At 41.5% G+C, this 21,537-nt stretch overlaps 1 protein-coding gene across 1 annotated transcript in view; it reads right to left on the bottom strand.

The window, feature by feature from the left end:
* Positions 1-21,537, bottom strand: part of LOC124721170 (zinc finger FYVE domain-containing protein 26) — a 423,927-nt gene that overhangs the window by 209,444 nt on the left and 192,946 nt on the right. The window contains exons 18-20 of the mRNA XM_047246006.1: positions 15,747-15,997; positions 14,095-14,709; positions 13,793-13,973 (exon numbers count right to left, since the gene is read on the bottom strand). Coding sequence (XP_047101962.1) covers positions 13,793-13,973; positions 14,095-14,709; positions 15,747-15,997 — 1,047 coding nt within the window. The remainder of the gene's footprint in view (positions 1-13,792; positions 13,974-14,094; positions 14,710-15,746; positions 15,998-21,537) is intronic.

Below are 21,537 nucleotides of genomic sequence, written 5' to 3'. Positions count from 1 at the left end.
TTGGAGAGCTTAGAATGAAAATACTTCTGTGTATTTCAAAGGGAAACAATAGATTTTCTAAAACATTGTCTGTCATACACAACTTGAAACAAGTCATGTCGACCAAATCATGTGGAAGAACTGACAGCGACGTATATCGAAAGGCAGTAAGATCTCTTGCCTTTTGGTTTGTCAGTACTCGATAGCCATTTCTAGGCGAAAGTAAATGAAGGAAGGCAGCGCCTTTTTGTTATCAAGTAACGTCTTCGACAATTACTTTAGTTTTAATGTAATCTACGAGTAATTGCTGATGTTTGAAATTAACATGAAAAGGATTCCGTAGACAGGGAAAGAACCTGTTCTTGGGAAACTACTTCTATAGTGACCAAAAGGCATTAAATGATGTTCAAGCACTTGTGTTCCAGCAGCGGTGTGAATAAAATGATAGTAATAATAACAGTAATAATCGAATTATCTGGCGACTTCACTTCTCGAACTAAGAAATTTGCTGAATTTGTTAAAAATCAAAATGGCTTCACATCCAGCCTATGATGCCGAGAAGAGTCTTTACACCCTGCTGACATGAGAATAGCATAATCTCTGCGTCAGAAGCCTGCTTCTACTTGACCATTTAATAGACTCGCATTTTTTCCACCGTGACTAATTTTGTAAGCTAAGCACATCATCCGTTACAGCACTCACCTGGGGCTGGGAAATGTGGCCACAATGGTCTGGTGGAACGAACTATCACAGCTGCAATGCGTGGGTTCAGGCATTTCCTTTTAAGAGGCAAAAACAGATTGATTTTACCTCTGGTAACCTCAAGAGAAAGACGTTATAATCCAGAATCCGCATTAAACATCACGTTCCTTCATTACCAACTGGGCGGAGCCGGTTTACGTTGGGAAATGACATAGCGGAAGTCATGGTAAACAGAAATACAGTCGCCAGTAAGCTTGCTTACATTAGAAAATTTTATTTTATTTGATGAACCGATAGCCATTTAAAGGGCTTTTATTTTACTTGTATTTGATCGAACTAGAGACGTTGAAAAATTTTGTGCTGGACTGTGATTCGAATTCGTATCTCCTCTTTCGAGGATCTGAATCTCTCAGAACAGTATAGTTCAATCATTTCGTTCCTTTTCCCAAGACTGCAAACTTCTCTATGTCTCCTCCAAAGGTAAGTATGTGGGTCCGAAATCTGGTACAGTACAAAAATATTCATAATTTCATTTCAAGCTTTATCAATTGCACACCCATCTGCTAGTGAAAATTAATGCGCATTTTTAATGTATGTTCATGTGTTGCCAACAATCGCAACAGGTGTCGATATTTCTGGTCAAACACTTGATTTTACCTGTCATTTCCATTGAATAATTTGAGTTATTATCGCTTGAAGGATAACGAAAGATTGTAAATTTACGGTTTTCAGCCCAGGAAAGTCGTTGAAGGTGGAAATCGCAACTAATCTCGACCTTTAAATAGCGGTTTACGAGTTCTAGTCCCTATTGCCCTCGTAAGAGGAAGCTCAGACCCATACCTCTTCGCCAGCTCTGTGGTAACGTGCTGACCTGTGAAAAAGCGTCTGTTATGGTTCCAGTCTCACTGACTGCAACGTTTTCATCCCTTCTGTGAAAGAGCAACAAGCAGTCGAAACAAACCTCAATAAGGAAATCGCAAGAAAATGCTTTCGGCTCATAGTGCAATGTTGAAAAACTTACAATGCTGCACAACAGGTAACGCCTCTTTCCACTGCTGACAAGCGAATTTTGGGTTTCTAGGAATACGTAACTATATTTATGAAATGACACATTTGCATATCTCTTGAGTATGACACAGCATACCAATTACACACAGACCCAATCAAAATCTAAGTGAGTAGTATTTTACTAATTCGTGTCGATAGAGGCACGCTTGTGTACAGATACTCGGTTTTATTAAAACAGACTTTCGTCGTAAGGTTATCGTGGTTAGTTTTATTTCATTTCTTATAATACAGTGCACAATTTTTGTAAGGTTTCCTTTAGTGTTGTTAAAACAATAGTAAACATGAGAGAGAAATTAATCATCAACGATATATGCAAATTCTCTGATGTTACCTATAGCAGTCTGACAATGCACATGCAGTTTATTGATTACATGCATGTAGAAAACTTGTTCTGAGTTAAAGCTGTCAAACAAAGTTTGAAGAAGAATAAAATCTCACTACCACACGACAGATAATGTCGAAAATACTTTTCTGACATACACTCCTGGAAATTGAAATAAGAACACCGTGAATTCATTGTCCCAGGAAGGGGAAACTTTATTGACACATTCCTGGGGTCAGATACATCACATGATCACACTGACAGAACCACAGGCACATAGACACAGGCAACAGAGCATTCACAATGTCGGCACTAGTACAGTGTATATCCACCTTTTGCAGCAATGCAGGCTGCTATTCTCCCATGGAGACGATCGTAGAGATGCTGGATGTAGTCCTGTGGAACGGCTTGCCATGCCATTTCCACCTGGCGCCTCAGTTGGACCAGCGTTCGTGCTGGACGTGCAGACCGCGTGAGACGACGCTTCATCCAGTCCCAAACATGCTCAATGGGGGACAGATCCGGAGATCTTGCTGGCCAGGGTAGTTGACTTACACCTTCTAGAGCACGTTGGGTGGCACGGGATACATGCGGACGTGCATTGTCCTGTTGGAACAGCAAGTTCCCTTGCCGGTCTGGGAATGGTAGAACGATGGGTTCGATGACGGTTTGGATGTACCGTGCACTATTCAGTGTCCCCTCGACGATCACCAGTGGTGTACGGCCAGTGTAGGAGATCGCTCCCCACACCATGATGCCGGGTGTTGGCCCTGTGTGCCTCGGTCGTATGCAGTCCTGATTGTGGCACTCACCTGCACGGCGCCAAACACGCATACGACCATCATTGGCACCAAGGCAGAAGCGACTCTCATCGCTGAAGACGACACGTCTCCATTCGTCCCTCCATTCACGCCTGTCGCGACACCACTGGAGGCGGGCTGCACGATGTTGGGGCGTGAGCGGAAGACGGCCTAACGGTGTGCGGGACCATAGCCCAGCTTCATGGAGACGGTTGTGAATGGTCCTCGCCGATACCCCAGGAGCAACAGTGTCCCTAATTTGCTGGGAAGTGGCGGTGCGGTCCCCTACGGCACTGCGTAGGATCCTACGGTCTTGGCGTGCATCCGTGCGTCGCTGCGGTCCGGTCCCAGGTCGACGGGCACGTGCACCTTCCGCCGACCACTGGCGACAACATCGATGTACTGTGGAGACCTCACGCCCCACGTGTTGAGCAATTCGGCGGTACGTCCACCCGGCCTCCCGCATGCCCACTATACGCCCTCGCTCAAAGTCCGTCAACTGCACATACGGTTCACGTCCACGCTGTCGCGGCATGCTACCAGTGTTAAAGACTGCGATGGAGCTCCGTATGCCACGGCAAACTGACTGACACTGACGGCGGCGGTGCACAAATGCTGCGCAGCTATCGCCATTCGACGGCCAACACCGCGGTTCCTGGTGTGTCCGCTGTGCCGTGCGTGTGATCATTGCTTGTACAGCCCTCTCGCAGTGTCCGGAGCAAGTATGGTGGGTCTGACACACCGGTGTCAATGTGTTCTTTTTTCCATTTCCAGGAGTGTATTATGGCACGATGCGCTCTCTCTACACATGAAACTTCCTGGCAGATTAAAACTGTGTGCCCGACCGAGACTCGAACTCGGGACCTTTGCCTTTCGCGGGCAAGTGCTCTACCATCTGAGCTACCGAAGCACGACTCACGCCCGGTACTCACAGCTTCACTTCTGCCAGTATCTCGTCTCTACACATCTTCGAGATGCATCTGCTGCCTGCTGTCTATTAAACCTGAATAAAACAAAATATCACAGTAGTTAGCCCTTTTTCCACATGCGACTACTTTGGGTTGAGAAGTGAAGGGAATTATGTTCAAAGTTCCATTAGATTGATAACTTCAGCAGACAGCAGAATTGCGTTTTAAAAAATGTAGCACTGAATGTATTCGAACTCGCGACATCTTATCTACGCTATTAGCTGACACGTAGCTACAACAGCTCCCGAGCTCGACAACTATTCCTTCAGAACTTTTGGATTCCACAGCACTGTGAGATTATGCATATGGCCAGGTCTTGACTTCTGAGAGACAAGCAGTTACAGCTTTTCTTTTGGACTGAACGACGTTTTCTACAAACAGATAGCGCAATAGAATAGCTCAAGTGGAAAGGAACACTTCCTATTTAAACTTCTGCATCCTACACTGTTGGCAGTTTTGTGTAGGTGGCAGTTACATGATTTTATTTCGGTGATTACAAAAGAGAGTCGAATGTATGCACTGGGTAGCCGAGGCAGCTAGTTCATGGTGACTCGGTCAACCAAGTAAATGAATTTACTGAACATGCTGCAACTTACTACAGGGAGCCTGTGTGTCAGAATTCTCATCCAGTGTGGCGCAACGGCGTTACGATAGAGAAATGAGTCGCAGAGAAGAGGATTTGCTGGTCTGTTGGACGGATGCTAGGTTGTTATACCTATGGTCTGGGTTTGATTCCCACTTCTGTCAATGATTTTAGATACGGAGAGACAGATTCCATTCTCTCCTGGCTACACCAAGTGAAGAAGATATAATGGCAGTGTGGTCTGAAAATTCACATTAAAGATGATATTCCTTCTCTACCAAGTAGACGGTAGGTTGAACCACAATAAAGTCTGGAGTAGTGACATGTAGAAACTCTATCACCAGTAACCTTCCTTATACTAGTTATTTAATTCAAGTGACGAAACAAACGTTATATATGGTCACAGGACATTTATTCCATCTTTTATCCGAGCTTCTGTATGTCGATAAAATTGGTTCTGAACTGGGAATGCAACTCAGACCACCCTTACCGCGGAATTTGATCCCTTCGTGGCAACACAGCTCAGCTACTATTTGTTGTTTGTTCAAAACTGCAGATTCCTCAACATCTCCACATATTACGCATGAATGGGATCGAACCCTGGCCCGGCACTAAAGATTTAATTATGTATTATCAAGCTCTAGCATGAGAACACCTATCTGCTGGTGGATAATAATTTTGATTTTTAATGTATTTTCATTCGTTGTCAACACTAACGATATCTGACGTATTTAACTCCCAGTGAAACACAGAACTATTTGCGAGATGACTGTAAGTTCAAGATGTTATTCTGAGCAGCTGGTGGAGAAAAATTCGGTAGCTGACGTCTCTTTGTGTGTAGTCAACAACGATATGTCTGGGGCTGTATTCCCAGTGAGCGCTGAACTATTCGTCATATTATTTCTAGTTCAAACATGCTCACGCGTCACTGCTGGTGCAACAAACCCATATTTAACGTTCGTTTTCTCTAGAATACAACAGTGATAGGTGCCGGGTTGGAGTCCTGGGAAGGAAAAAAATTAATGTTTCGTCTCGTCATTTCAGTTAAAACATCTAGCTACTGCCGCGAAAATCCGATATGTCACATTTGACTGTGCTTCGATAGCAATCCGATTAGGTTCTGGGTTCGAATCCGTGTCCAACACAAAGCTTTACCTCACGGCATTTCAAGTAAGTTACTTGTGAAGAAGCAATATTTAATACACTCGTGTAGTTCGTTAACAGAGACAATAGATGCTGGGTAGGAATTCGCGTCTGTGAAAAATGTTTGCGTTATGCAATTTAAAGTTGATATTTGCTAACTGATACTGTCTAAAATCGAGGTATATCACTCTCTGTGTGCCTAATCAGGAATGACTGTTAGTTTCCGTCAGTCACGAAATCTTTGCTTAGTCTGCATGAGCTGGGTTTGAATCCATATGCGGAACAAGACGGTTCGCCGTGTCATTTGAAGTTCATACATATTCTCAGCTAACTGCTCGTGAATAACTTAAATTTTTAATATCATTTTGTGTTAAATAATAAGTACGGCATGTCACTTTCAAGAGGAAATCATGAATACGACGAACTTACTACGTGCATTACCAATCTGACGTAATAATGAGAGTGGTAACATTTCAGGTATGTCATTTATTGTAATAAATGTGAGCTTACAAGCCTTAAGGACAGTCTTATCTGTGATAATGTGTTCCCTGATATTTGTAGTATCGTGGTATTACTACATCTTGAGTTATTACGATACAGAGCAGTGTTTTCTAGTGGTGACTTATTGGAACCATTTTGAATAGTCAAACGACTGTACCAAGGAGCGATTAGAGGACCTGCTAGACAGCTGCGCTATGCTGGTTGCATGCGAATCAGGCGAAATGCAATTCAGGTCGTTCGGATACTTTTGAGCACGACTGTACATCTGGGGGTGAAAACGTACGAAAATGCACAACTGCACTTTTGTGAACTTCTGTTTTATTTTCGCATCAATACTGTTGTGAACCCACCATCTGGTATCAATGCATTACACTATCATCCATTCAGGGCTATTACAAATGATTGAAGCGATTTCATAAATTCACTGTAGCTCTATTCATTGACATATGGTCACGACACACTACAAATACATAGAAAAACTCAAAGTTTTGTTCGGCTGAAGCCGCACTTCAGGTTTCTGCCGCCAGAGCGCTCGAGAGCGCAGTGAGACAAAATGGCGACAGGAGCCGAGAAAGCGTATGTCGTGCTTGAAATGCACTCACATCAGTCAATCATAACAGTGCAACGACACTTCAGGACGAAGTTCAACAAAGATCCACCAACTGCTAACTCCGTTCGGCGATGGTATGCGCAGTTTAAAGCTTCTGGATGCCTCTGTAAGGGCAAATCAACGGTCGGCCTGCAGTGAGCGAAGAAACGGTTGAACGCGTGCGGGCAAGTTTCACGCGTAGCCCGCGGAAGTCGACGAATAAAGCAAGCAGGGAGCTAAACGTACCACAGCCGACGGTTTGGAAAATCTTACGGAAAAGGCTAAAGCAGAAGCATTTCTTAAACAGGAGATTGGAAAACCGATGGATCGGTCGTGGTGGAGATCATGATCAACAGTTCATGTCATGGCCTCCACGCTCTCCCGACTTAACCCCATGCGATTTCTTTCTGTGGGGTTATGTGAAAGATTCAGTGTTTAAACCTCCTCTACCAAGAAACGTGCCAGAACTGCGATCTCGAATCACGATGCTTTCGAATTCATTGATGCGGACATGCTGCGCCGAGTGTGGGAGGAACTTGATTATCGGCTTGATGTCTGCCGAATCACTAAAGGGGCACATATCGAACATTTGTGAATGCCTAAAAAAACTTTTTGAGTTTTTGTATGTGTGTGCAAAGCATTGTGAAAATATCTCAAATAATAAAGTTATTGTAGAGCTGTGAAATCGCTTCAATCATTTGTAATAACCCTGTATAATCATTTTGATAGTACACTTGATATTATAGATGAGTAGGACACAAGACAGGACATAGATAATGTCCGTTTTACGTCAACAGTGTGTAACATTTTACTTTTTTTGAATAGGACAATGTTCCTCTCCAATAATTTTTAGATTAGTTACAATAAGCTTACGCTGCAAGAGAATTCGCTTGTATTTTTCAATATGTGGTCTGTTGTCGGTTTGAAGGCCTTCCATTACATCGGCAACGTAGTGTAACTCCACCGAGGGCTGTCTGGAGTAGGGTGGAGATAGCAATGTGAAAGTTGCGAGCTGTCGAAGACGATCTTCATATTCCTAATGGGATTAGGACATCGTATACTCTTGACGACGTTTAGCACCTGTGCGGTCAGTCACCCAATTTCAGAATTCATGTTGAATAATCCTGCTAAATTCCCATAATATTGTCTTTTTATATTGATGAGTAATATGGATAGTCGTCACGTTCATGTGCCGTCTACAACGCAAATTTAATGTTAATATCCTAGGAACTAACCTGCAATACGTTTTGTATTTCATAATCGGAACTATCTGCATTAACCGTCATCAGAGCAATATCAGGGAACAGAATGCAGCAGTGCCTTGGTACCTACTTGGAGACCTGCTTGAGTCGTGTTCTAAGGAAAGGGTAGTTGCTGGTTCACATTATATTACACTAGCGAGAAGTACTGACTTTTCCTTTTCTCTGCAAACATCCAGAACTAAATTCAGTAAGTAAATGCTAAGAATGTATTTGCATTGTGCCAACTCAAAGATTAATTGATATGGATATAGATATAGATTTGTGTATTTAAATCCATTCTCGTTCTGCGTTGGAATAAACATTATTCATTATTTGCTTGTTCTTGTTACGATTGTTAATTGTCATTCTCTCACTCGCAAGAGTTTTTACATTCCTATTTGGTATCGATGCACATGAAGAGTGGTTGTGAAAGAAGGGAATACTGAATGTTACGTCATGCAGAATACACTCATTTACTTCGGCTCCTCGTGATCAACGCTACAGGAGAAGTGAAATACATAAAGTTGACAGTGTGAGGACAAACATGCTGGCACAACTCTGCAACTACACAGTGTTATCAGATAAAATGGTGCTGCGGAATCGAAAGTGAAGTACGGACTTTTCCACAGTAGCAGGCAGCTGCTAATTTCGGACCATGACCGTGGATTACACTTCGGTCAGTGATGGTTAGAGTGTTGCAACTGTAAATGGAAGGCTTCGTTTGATAGTCTTGTGCTGATGCTGTCTGAATAAATTATGCCATTGGATAAAGAGCGGTTTAGTTTTGAGACCTAACCCACGAGGGGGAAGGCACAGTGGTCTGCTTCAGGAATTCCAAGCAATAAAACACAAAAAACAATCCAGGAAGGGCTCGAACAGCTACTTTCATGCAGAGACATGCATTTGGAATCTGTTTATCGTTACAGGGTTAAACAAGAGGGTAACATTACTGAAACAATGATCGGGCTACTTAGTATATAATAGAGCATACAGATTTCAAGGAGGAAACGTATGAAGACGAAGACTTCCTCGTTATCAATATGTGCGGCATATCTTTCGTGTTAACAAAAGCAATATCTCGCTTTACCTCTTCTTACGTCTCAAATGAAATAAATGAGGAATCGAATATTCGTTGACTGCGTGTCTTCTTGCTTCCATCCTTACCAACATATTTCTTCATTCTCGTGGTAATCATGATATTCTATGTGTATGCTGCAAAAGATTGCACGTGGACAAATTCGACATCGAGATGCAAAGCGTTTGGTATCTTACATTATATTCAATTCGAATAAGCTTCCAATGTATTTTTACTTCGTTTGTATTTTTAGATGATTATGAACGTTACGGAAAATTATCTCACATGCTTTATGTTGAATGAGAAACATTGAATGACCCGTTTTGCTTTCCCTACGTTGAAATGATATAATGTCGGCGTCAACAGCCTTCTTCCACGCCGGAAGCTGAAACTTGTAGCATTCTGGATTAATGATCATTGAATGTCTCAAATGTATACATAGCCCACAAGGCGACGTCAGAAACCATCAGGGGAGAACGCCGCATAAAAACCAAACGTGCGCGCGCGTCTCCACTCTGAAGAACCGTATCGGAGAATCACGGCAAGCATTTCGCTGAAGAGCTGCCTCGTAAGAGAGCCGAGAAATGTCAGCGTCGTAGCAAGTATTTGTCAACACTCTGATAGTGCATTTACTTCCGGGTGTAGGCCGGCATTACATCGTTAAATTCACTTGCCATTCGTTTTCCACATCGAAGGCTCATACGATATAATCCACTGTAAGATGAGACACTTAGAAAGTATATTTAATTTCTGAACTCCAAGAACGGCGTTCTTCACATAAGTAACACCCGTTTGTGTGTGCATTCGGGAGGACGACGGTGCAATCCCGCGCCCGGCCATCCTGATTTAGGTTTTCAGTGATTTCCCTCAATCGCTTCAGGCAAATGCCGGGATGGTTCCTTAGAAAGGGCACGACCGATTTCCTTCCCCATCCTTCCCTAATCCGAGCTTGTGCTCCGTCTCTAATGACATCGTTGTCGACGGGACGTTAAAACAGTAATCTCCTCCTCCTCTGTTTGTGTGTTTAAGGTTGCGTTTTGAGGCTCAAGCAACATCGCAGTGACTATAGTCCGCCTCTTGCTCACAGTGTGTCGTTAGCTCAGAGGTTCCCTTGTGAGTTGCAGTGCTCGTACTATATGACATAGCAGTTCCGATCACGGTAGAAGCCGCTGACTACAACCTTTTATTTTCCTTTTTAATTAATGGAGTTGCAAACTGCTAGTAAAAATTCCTTATGCGAAATCTGAAGAATGCCTTTAAACATCAATCTTCGTCCGATTTCATCTTAGTAAATTAAGTTAATATCATGGATGTCTGCTTTGCAAATGCCAAGGTGCTTCACTGTAAAATAGATCCTGAAAGATTCAAACCGACTGTCAACGATATAAATTTGAGCTTTGTTCGTAATATAGATCTAACATGTCAGAAGGTTGTTTATGAAGTGCACATGTTGATTAATATAGTTCCCCTCTTCTAAATTTTTCCAATAGCAATTAACTGTAGACGTTTTCTAACATCGGCGTTAGCAATTCCTTTCCGTTCTCTGAAACCTCCAAAACGACAAATTTTTCTGGTTTAAATCTAATGACCTTAACTATCACTTCCGGTCAACAATAAATACTTCATGAACCCATACATGGAACTCCAAATGTGCAGTGTTCCTGCACTGCTACAGAGCATGTATTGCAAGGTATTCACATAGTTTATCGCATAGACTTACCATAAGGAATGAAACAAAAACTGTAATACACTTTACACCACAGACTCTCACTCTGGCTTGACGAAAACATTTAAACATTGACCTAAAGTTGCACAAATAATTGAGTTTGAAAGGAAAAGAAACGAGGTATGAAGCATCTATAAATTCATCGAATGTAGTGAGGCGGTTTAATTTCGTCCCAGTCTATAAAATTAATTTCGGGCCATACTCAGCTCTTGCCGATTAATGTAATATAATACCCGCCTACTAATCAGGGCGTCTGTCTCCTTTGCTTCTGAGCGTGAATGGAAATTGTAGAAATTTTCTGTGGAGCAACATTTAATAATAAAGCGTTTTAAATCATCAAAAACGATGAGCAGTAGCAGGCGCTTTCGATAAAGAACGGGGGAGTGCAGAGCCGCTGCTGTCGCCACGGCCGCTGCCAGTAGCCAGCAAATGGATCACGGAGCTTTGCCGCATACGGCGTCCAGAGGAGGACAGTCTGCAGGAAATCTGCCGCAAAATCGTTACTGGATAAAATTTTGATATCGGTGTGTCAGAAAGCGGAATAGATTGAATCTGCGCTACCATTACATTCACGTCTTCAGCATTCAGACAGAAGAGGCTATAAAAATATTTTATGCCAGCTGCTCTCAATCCACTGACATTATGAACAGAAACAACGCACGCTACCGCTAGACCACAGGCGTAATAAGCCTAGGGTTTCTCTATCATGGGACAAGTTTTCCTCCAGGGAGTGCTGCAGTCTACAGTGTTGCCAGAATTAGCGAGTTGTCCAGTTTTTTTTGTCCCATGTCGCGATCGGCGCGGACTTAGCCTCTGAAGCGGCCGGCCGCCGGTCGAGTTTTATGTCAAAGAGTGTACATGAAGGATGTCAGAGTGAATAGTCTCAGGTTACTTTGACCGTTGGAAGAGCATCATAGAACTACCGACGAACCTGAATTAGCAGATGCTTGAAGACTGATGCAACTATCCTGTGAAAGTACACTGACAAAGTTTCAAGAACCATTATTAAGTGAAAAGTATACTACAACCCCTATGTATAACTCCACCAAGTACTGCAAAGGCAAGATTTGACTAATAAAAACATGTACAGAAGCATTTAAACAGTCATTCTTCCTCAATTCTGTACTTGAATGGAATGGTGATAAACACTAATAGAGTGTAAAATGTAAATTATCCTCTTCCATGTACTTTACAGTGGTTTTCAGAGTATAGATGAAAATCTATGAGGTTTGTTCAAGTTCTAAGGCCTCTGATTTTCTTTTTTTCTGAGAACTGAGAGCAGTCTGTAGTTTGACTTAAAATATATGAGCACTCTTCGTGTATGAATAACACAGATGGTAGCACTAAACAATGCACTGAACTCTAGTGCCTATGGCAAGAGTGTGGCATGATTTTGTTACTAGAACTGACGAATTTTTCATTCCAACAACAGCAAGTAATCACTCATTTTCTCCACTTCCATGGTGTGACACCCATTGAAAGTCATCAGGAACTGAGTGAGATGTGTGGAGAACGTTTCATAAAAAACTGTAGCTTCATGAGTGTGACAGTTCAAGGAGGACCAAATGTCAACAAATCAAAACAATCTTGACCTTGCACAAGCTGATTTGACAACTTGGTCACAGGAGTGAATACAGTTGTTCTGGAGGATCACCAAAGTGAGTTTAAAAGATATTGTCTTAGCAGAGGAATTTTCTGAGAGATTTGTACACACAATCCTGCATTATAACTTAAAAAATACAGTAAGGTTCTGCAGGTGTGTGCGATGAATGCTGATGAATGACTTCAAGGCTGCGTATGTGGCAATTTGCAAGGTGGTGTTGACATGATGACAGCAGGAACTGGACTTTCTTTTCAACAGTTGTGACAATGGATAAGACAGGAATGCTATTTTTCAATCATGAAATGAAGTGATAGCCTGATGAGTGGAAGAACACAAACTCGTCACCACTAAAAATATTCAGGTAAGGGCCAGTGTTGAAAAAGATGATGACCAAGTTTTGTAACGGCAACAGCATATTCCCTACTCATTGCATTCCAGTTGGCATTACAGAGACAGGTGTGAGCTACTAAGATGTTTTTAAGTATAAGCTTCTTCAAGTAACACAAGAAAAATAACTAGAAAAGGCTCCATGTGTGCTCTTTCACCAAGGCCATGCACCAGCACGTTGAGTGAACAGAGGTTTCTTCATGAAAACAAATTTGAAGTGGTTTCTCACACACACACACACACACACACACACACACACACACACACACACACACACTAGAAAAATACCATCATGGGCATATGTTGCCATTAACACCACAACACAAACAGCAGCATTTGGTGTGATGCCATGACTGGGAAGCAAGGACTGCTGATCAATGATGTCGCACTATGCTCAGCAATGAATCACAGTTCTGCACTATTCCCATTCTCAAATGTTTTGGAGAGGCAGAACAGTGCTACTCCTGGCATCATGGTGTGGGGGGTCATTGGTATCACTTCAGTTCATGGCTGCTAGTGTTGAATGAACTCTGATGGCACAACTGTACATTGCAGGCATCCTGCATCCTCTCATGTAACAGTGTCATGGTGCCATTTTTCAACAGGGCACTGCTCGTACACACACACAGTACATGTTTCTACAAAATGTCTGTGTGATGTTGAAATACTTCTGTGACCAGCAATACAACATGTGAGGCCAGTCATAACAACTGCAGAGCAGCTTGCCTCAGGAGAGAATATGAAGGCTTTATCGTACAACATTTGCTGGAAGTTCATACAAAGGCTGTATGACAACCTTTCCAAAAGAATTAGTGTATGCATCCAGGCCAAAAGAGGCACAACATTGTTCTGTTCAGTGAACTCACACAGCTGAGTCATTTTGTAAATTTAACACAATTCTGCAATCACTGTAACTGTATCACATACCCTCTCGAAAAATGAAGTTTAATTTTTCATTTCCTCCTCCCCTTCTGGATGACTCTTTTTGTCGGGAAGAGTAAAACAACTCTCTGAAGCATGAAAATTGAGAAGATTTATAAAGTAGTTTATGAATACTGGAAATTTCCCATGAAAAACATGTTTCTTATAATTATATTGTACTTACAGTTAAAGGAAGGTATGGCAGCATTGCTTTCTGGTTCTTGGTTCAGTATTGATGCTTCCAAATAAAAATACAGAAGTTCTGGAATGATCAAACAACCATTTGAATGTAACGTTACAGAGAAGCTTAAGAATTCGCTTATTCCAGAATCCAGTTGTGAATCAACCGTTTCAGGTAGAAATACCTGCAACACAGAGTGAGTTTATGAACTGGAACTGCTGTAAAATATGTACTATTGTAATAGCTGCAAAACAGATTTATTTTGAGAGCTAAACTGTTGACTAATGAATAAAATGTGATAATACCTGTATTTTGGGAGTAAAATTTTGCCCATTAGCCAATGAGAACAGTACACGTTGATCACATGGTATTTTTAATGCCTCCACTGCCTCTGTATCATCTTGGCTAAGAAAATTTTTCAGTGATCGCATATGTGGATAACATGCAGCTTCTCCGAGAAGCCACTTTTGTAAAGTAAACAGGGATACAAAACCCAATTGCCCAATTTTGTAACCAACAGATTTCATAGATATAGTTCTTTCTAAAGGATTTTTAGACAACAAACCAAATTTTCGACTGTGCTTTGGCATATCTGCAGTAAGTATGGTGCCTGGTTGCATAAACTCAGAGTCTATTTCCAGTGTCAAGAGTGCGTGGATCCACAAGAGGTTGGCTACATTCAGAAAAAATGCCATTGCTTCATCTTCAGAGGACAGAAGATTTAAATCAACACACAAAAGTCCTGAAGTTCTAGAGAGTACATTTCTTACTCTCTGATCTACAACCATTTCTGATGCCACGGGCCTTGTTAATACACCACACTTCAAATTAATTTTTGAATTTCCTTGTAGTAGCTGTGAAATATCTGTAAGCAAACTTCTGACGAGTAGTTCAGGATTTCTTGTATCACTGACTTCAACCTAGAACAAAAAGGTCCATTTCTTCTGTACATTACAACACTCTCCCTCATGCACCATAATTATAGACATAATATTGCAGAGTTCTGGAAAAAAATACATAAAAGCACAAAAGTTTTGTTTTGTTGCAGTAGTTTCCACTAACGTCCACCACTGCACAATGGTCAGCAACAAAGATGGCAACAATTGCTGAGAAAGTTTATGCCCTGCTTGAATTCCATTTATATCCATCGGTTACAATAGCACAATGATACTTCCACATGGTTTTTCTAAAAAAATAGGTCAACTGTTATCTCCAGCAACAGAGAACAGACATAATGTGTGAACCTGCACATTTTGAAGCAACATCTTCATGAAAAGCAACAAAAGTTTATATGTTCTACATGATCTCACAGTTTAAAGTATACCATCCATTTTTCTTCATGTAACAGATCATTACAGGATACATGTACCTGGATATGCAACTTAACTGTCCAATGCCAAATGCTGCTGCTGCAGCAAGAGATTAACAACAGGGACTTTACCTACCAAAGAGGTGGTGCATCACTTCACTTACATCACAATACATATTAGTTCTTAAATATGACACTGAGGATGTGATGGATTGGTCACAGTGAACACAATCATCTGGAATAGTTGTTACAGTCTCGACACTGACTGGACTTCACAACATGCAAGTTTATTGGGTGGGTGTATACTAAACATTCAGTGTCTGTGCCTATTTATAAAGAAACATGCCAAAGCTGAAAGTTCACATCAACAATACTTTGAACAGACTAATACAAAATTGTTATGATGAGTGAGAAGAATTTGATTACAGACTAAATAATACAGAATTAGCAACAGGAAACACACTTAGCACATAAAATGATGAACTAATGAGTTTCTCCGTATGACTGTAATGCTTTGCAACATTATTTTAAAAACACTACTATAGCACAATATTAAAAGGGCTGCATTCACTTGTAACAAATCTGTATTATGAAGATAATTTGTTGACAGATTAAATGAAAAGGTAATATGTCAGTAGAGAAACTTACCATCTGATTCTCATTTAAGCATATCATACCCCAAGATGTATGACATGTGATCTGAAATGTGGATATTAAGTTTCCACTTGTAATGTGTGGGCAACAACAGTGCACTACAGTATCAACAAGGTTATGCTTTATCAAACTTGCTTCATGCTCTAATGCCACAGGAGGTATGTTCAAATCAAAAATTAGTTGACCAAAATATTCCATGAGACCGTTGTGCAAAGCATCAAAATAGGATGAGAATCTTGGTGTTTCTGAAATAAAAGAATAATTATAATCTTTAAGTCCACTGCAGATAAAAAAATAATTATGGTTATTTCTTAACATAAATAGTGAAAATTTTGTTCAAGTTGTTTACTTTTAAGATGAATAGTGAGACATTGATAAAAGTATTATAATTTTTAAAATTCAGCTAATTTGCAATAGAATAAGAGAGAATATACTGTTGCTAATAAACCCACAAACACTTGGACAAGACACAAATTCAAGCAAAAAAATTTGATAACATGAGATACAGGGTGTTTCAAAAATGACCGGTATAATTGAAACGGCAATAAAAACTAAACGAGCAGCGATAGAAATACACCGTTTGTTGCAATATGCTTGGGACAACAGTACATTTTCAGAAAGACAAACTTTCGAAATTACAGTAGTTACAATTTTCAACAACAGATGGCGCTGCAGTCTGGGAAACTCTATAGTACGATATTTTCCACATATCCACCATGCGTAGCAATAATATGCCGTAGTCTCTGAATGAAATTACCCGAAACCTTTGACAACGTGTCTGGCGGAATGGCTTCACATGCAGATGAGATGTACTGCTTCAGCTGTTCAATTGTTTCTGGATTCTGGCGGTACACCTGGTCTTTCAAGTGTCCCCACAGAAAGAAGTCACAGGGGTTCATGTCTGGCGAATAGGGAGGCCAATCCACGCTGCCTCCTGTATGTTTCGGATAGCCCAAAGCAATCATACAATCATCGAAATATTAATTCAGGAAATTAAAGACGTCGGCCGTGCGATGTGGCCGGGCACCATCTTGCATAAACCACGAGGTGTTCGCAGTGTCGTCTAAGGCAGTTTGTACCGCCACAAATTCACGAAGAATGTCCAGATAGCATGATGCAGTAATCGTTTCAGATCTGAAAAATGGGCCAATGATTCCTTTGGAAGAAATGGCGGCCCAGACCAGTACTTTTTGAGGATGCAGGGATGATGGGACTGCAACATGGGGCTTTTCGGTTCCCCATATGCGCCAGTTCTGTTTATTGACGAAGCCGTCCAGGTAAAAATAAGCTTCGTCAGTAAACCAAATGCTGCCCACATGCATATCGCTGTTATCAATCCTGTGCACTATATCGTTAGCGAATGTCTCTCGTGCAGCAATGGTAGCGGCGCTGAGGGGTTGCCGCGTTTGAATTTTGTATGGATAGAGGTGTAAACTCTGGCGCATGAGACGATACGTGGACGTTGGCGTCATTTGGACCGCAGCTGCAACACGGCGAACGGAAACCCGAGGCCGCTGTTTGATCACCTGCTGCACTAGCTGCGCGTTGCCCTCTGTGGTTGCCGTACGCGGTCGCCCTACCTTTCCAGCACGTTCATCCGTCACGTTCCCAGTCCGTTGAAATTTTTCAAACAGATCCTTTATTGTATCGCTTTTCGGTCCTTTGGTTACATTAAACCTCCATTGAAAACTTCGTCTTGTTGCAACAACACTGTGTTCTAGGCGGTGGAATTCCAACACCAGAAAAATCCTCTGTTCTAGGAAATAAACCATGTTGTCTACAGCACACTTGCACGTTGTGAACAGCACACGCTTACAGCAGAAAGACGACGTACAGAATGGCGCACCCACAGACTGCGTTGTCTTCTATATCTTTCACATCACTTGCAGCGCCATCTGTTGTTGAAAATTGTAACTACTGTAATTTCGAAAGTTTGTCCGCCTGAAAATGTACTGTTGTCCCAAGCATATTGCAACAAACGGTGTATTTCTATTGCTGCTTGTTTAGTTTTTATTGCCGTTTCAAATATACCGGTCATTTTTGAAACACCCTGTAGCTACCCCCATTAGCTAACACTAACAAGACACTGTACCTGACAGGGAACAATGCTCTTGCTGACTGTGATATCCATCATTGGATACCTACCATCAAAGCTTCATTGTTGCCAGTACCTCTCTTCCACTTTCCAAACTTCACAAAAGCTCTCTTGTAAGCCTTACTGGACTAGGACCCCTGGATGAAAGTGCATCATGGACAAATGGCTTGGCCACAGTCCAGGTGTTGTTTCCAGAATGCATCTCTCACTCTGTGGAAAGGTGTGCATTATTTTAAAACTTCCTACCAGATTAAAAATGTGTGACAGACCATGACTGGAATCCCGCAATCACAGAAACTGATAGAAATACTAACTAATGCAACTGTCTTCAGAATGCATTCTGGGCACAATCACCCAGGCTGTGGCTAAGGCACGTCTCCACAATATCCTTTCTTCCACGAGTGATAATCCTGCACAGTTTGCAGTAGAACTTCTGTGAAGTTTGGAAGGTAGGAGATGAAGTACTGATGGAAGTAAAGCTGTGAGGGCAGATCGTGAGCCACGCTCGGACAGCCCAGTCGGAAGAGCACTTTTCCACAAACGGCAAATGTCCCAGATTTGAGTCCCTGTCCAGCACACAGTTTTAATATTTCAGGTAGTTTCAAATTATTTCAATACTGACAATTCTTCTAGTGTAACAGAAGAAGTATTGGAGAAAATAAAACTATTGACAGGTTAGACCAATTCGTCACTCAGGACAGTAGATTAAAAAAGACATTTTCCAAATGAACAAGGAGATACCAGAAACAGATGAGATTTGATATAATGAGAAGTTAAAAGATGCAATGCACACAGTAACAAGGGTGAGCAGAATATGAAACAGCATGCAGGAAAATTTGGAAAGTAATGGTGGAAAAGGAAAGAACTAGCAAATATTAGGGGCAAATGAAAACAAAATCAACAATAGAAAACATGATGGTGGTTACGAGAGACAGTGGATTGGAGAGGGATAAGTAAGTGTAAAGTAGAAACCTCACAATATCAAGTAATACTGCCATGAGCCATGCTGCATGCAGTGTCACGTAGATGTTAGCATCACGGGCTGGTGTGCTGCAGGTTGCCAGTTCAGATCCAACCACCACCAGTTTTATGTTATTTAGTATTTACCAGTTCTGGAAAGTACTCAAAATTTATAATGTTTGTAATGTTTTTATATTCTGAAATATTCTATGTTGGTATAAACAGATACACACACTGTCCAGGAGGCTTTTCTGTGCTTTCTGTACGTTGGTGTCTGTATCATCTTATTGACAACACTGCTTTCAGATTTGAACTTACCTGTGTGTAACACTGTTTGGTCGAGATGGTAGGTACTTTAAAATATTTATATCACTGTAAGTCCACTAAGGCAGCACAAATGCTGTCACCTACATAGACTTGAAAGGGAATACCGGCACTAAACCGTTCCCGTGGTACGCGTGTTCAGGAACCCAATGGATTTGAAAACAGAAGTGACCTGCACATCAGGCATCTGTAAGCGTTTTCTGGGGACACTAAATTGTTGAAAGGCTGCAACTGAATTACCAAATACAACAGCTGAGAGGACATGATGTGTTTGGAAAACGTGTACTTTTTCTTGGACAGCACAAACCAGCAGTGGTTCAAGAACAAGAAAGAGAAGCTCAAAAGCAGGTACAAATTCCAGGCTGAATTGAAGAAAACATTTGGTTATTATGATGCAAGCCAACTGGAGCAGATTACAGTTGACCTGTGGGAGCAAGTCCACCACTGTGCCCTGGACGAGGTCATTCCCGAACTCACCACAACCATTCCCTATCACCGTGCAGAGGTATCAGCAGCCATCTAACAACAAACTTCACAAAAATTAAGTGAGGTCACCACCAATGGAGGTGATGCCATCACAGATGAAAATCCTCCATGAACAATTGTTACTAAAATGTCAGGAAGTCTTACTGACATCATCTTCAACAGCCAACCTGCCCAGGTAATATTCAACTCGCACTTTTCTTTTTGGAATGTCAAATGCTTATCAACAGCTAAAGACTATATTCAGTGATACAAAAGCAATTGTTCTGAAGACCGCAAGTGGGAAATACAACCAGCCAACAGGAACATATGTTGCAAGAATAACTTTCACTGACTGAATGCAGCCCATCAAATTTGTCATTTTAACAGAAAGTAGTCACAATGTTATTCTCATATGAAACTTTTAGCAGGCATCACAAGCAGTCACAAACTGTGAAGATCAGAGCTACAGACTGGCAAAGTTACTCCAATAAGCACAAGGTTTCTCTGGGCAGCTGTTTGGTGTTGAAGACATTATTACCCCACCATCATCAATGAGACGAGTTCCAGTCAGCACTCTAGATGCTAAGTTAAACTGTGACACTTTTGTTGATTCAGAAGGGTTACTCAGGTTCAGATTCAAAAGGGTTACTGAGGTTCACAAAATAAATGTACATGCCAGTGATGACCATAAGCACTGCAGGTAGTGAAGGAGAACTTTTTTGGATTACTAATTGTCACACACAGTCACATCTCATCCCTAAAAGGATGTGTGTTGGAACAGCTGAAACAGTCCAGGAAGGGCAGATTAGTGCCATTGACAAAGAATCATACTCTGCAACCACTACAGAAAAAACAGTGGAGGAGCCTGCTATTGAACTGCCAATTGGATCTGGTCTGATTGAGGAAAAATGTAGGCGAGTGTCGGCCATTGCACACCAGTTTTTGTATACTTTCAAATGTGGAGTTGAGAAAAGACAGACCAAACAGCCCATGGTAAAACACCATATCAACACCAGGGACCACCCACCAACTACCGAGAGCACATATAAGTTGTTGCTAGATGAGGAATGGATAATCTGGGATGTGGGGAGGATGCTGTGGGTGATGACACCACTGACCCTTCACACACTCCTTGGTCCTCTCCTATGGTTCTTGTGAAGCAGATGGATGGCACATGTTGTTTCTCTGTCAACTACTGATGACTGAACACAGTCAAGAAAAAGGTGTCTGTCCAGTGCTTCACACTGATAACAATCTAGCCCATGGATAATGAACAAATGACACATGTGCCATTAGTGGAAAAAAAAAACAGGGTGTGGCATGGAATGAGGAATTTAGGTAGGCCTATCTAATCAAAACTGTTCATTTGTTTGTCTGTGTTTGAAGCCATAGAACTGAAGTTCATCACGAACAGGCTATCAGTGCCAAAGCGTCACAGAAGTTTTAGGTGGCATATATTCGTTCTTGCCTATTCCCTGTGAGTCCCAGCACACTCAACTGCATTGTTATCAATACACCATAATCCACTGTTAGACTGCACAGGTTGGCAGCTGTTAAAACGATGACTTCTGATCTCTACTGACAATTACTGTACTGCCAAATTGTCAAGGCGAAACTGTGTTCATCTGCTTGTTGCTGCTTGTTGCATGTTTATGTCATGTGCTGCAATAACACATAGTTAGTACTATCTTTAAATTTGTGAGTATTATTGAACATGGCAGGTTGACAATGAATCAGGATAAGCCTAACAGGGAATTTGAAAGTTGGTGGACTGAGTTATATGGCATGATTAATAAAGGCAATGAAGCAGTGTGTGTTTTATGTTCTGGGGCAGTGGTATGTAGAATGTCACCTGTAAAAAAGCTCTATTAAACAAATCACAAATCTCTTTCGCAAAAAAGAAAACCAGAGCAAAAGGAATTCAGTGCATGTGCTATTTAA

Source organism: Schistocerca piceifrons, chromosome X, assembly GCF_021461385.2.
Source record: "Schistocerca piceifrons isolate TAMUIC-IGC-003096 chromosome X, iqSchPice1.1, whole genome shotgun sequence".
NCBI classification, from domain to species: domain Eukaryota; kingdom Metazoa; phylum Arthropoda; class Insecta; order Orthoptera; family Acrididae; genus Schistocerca; species Schistocerca piceifrons.
Note: the sequence above shows the minus strand (reverse complement) of the source record. Positions and strands in the feature narration are given on the sequence as shown.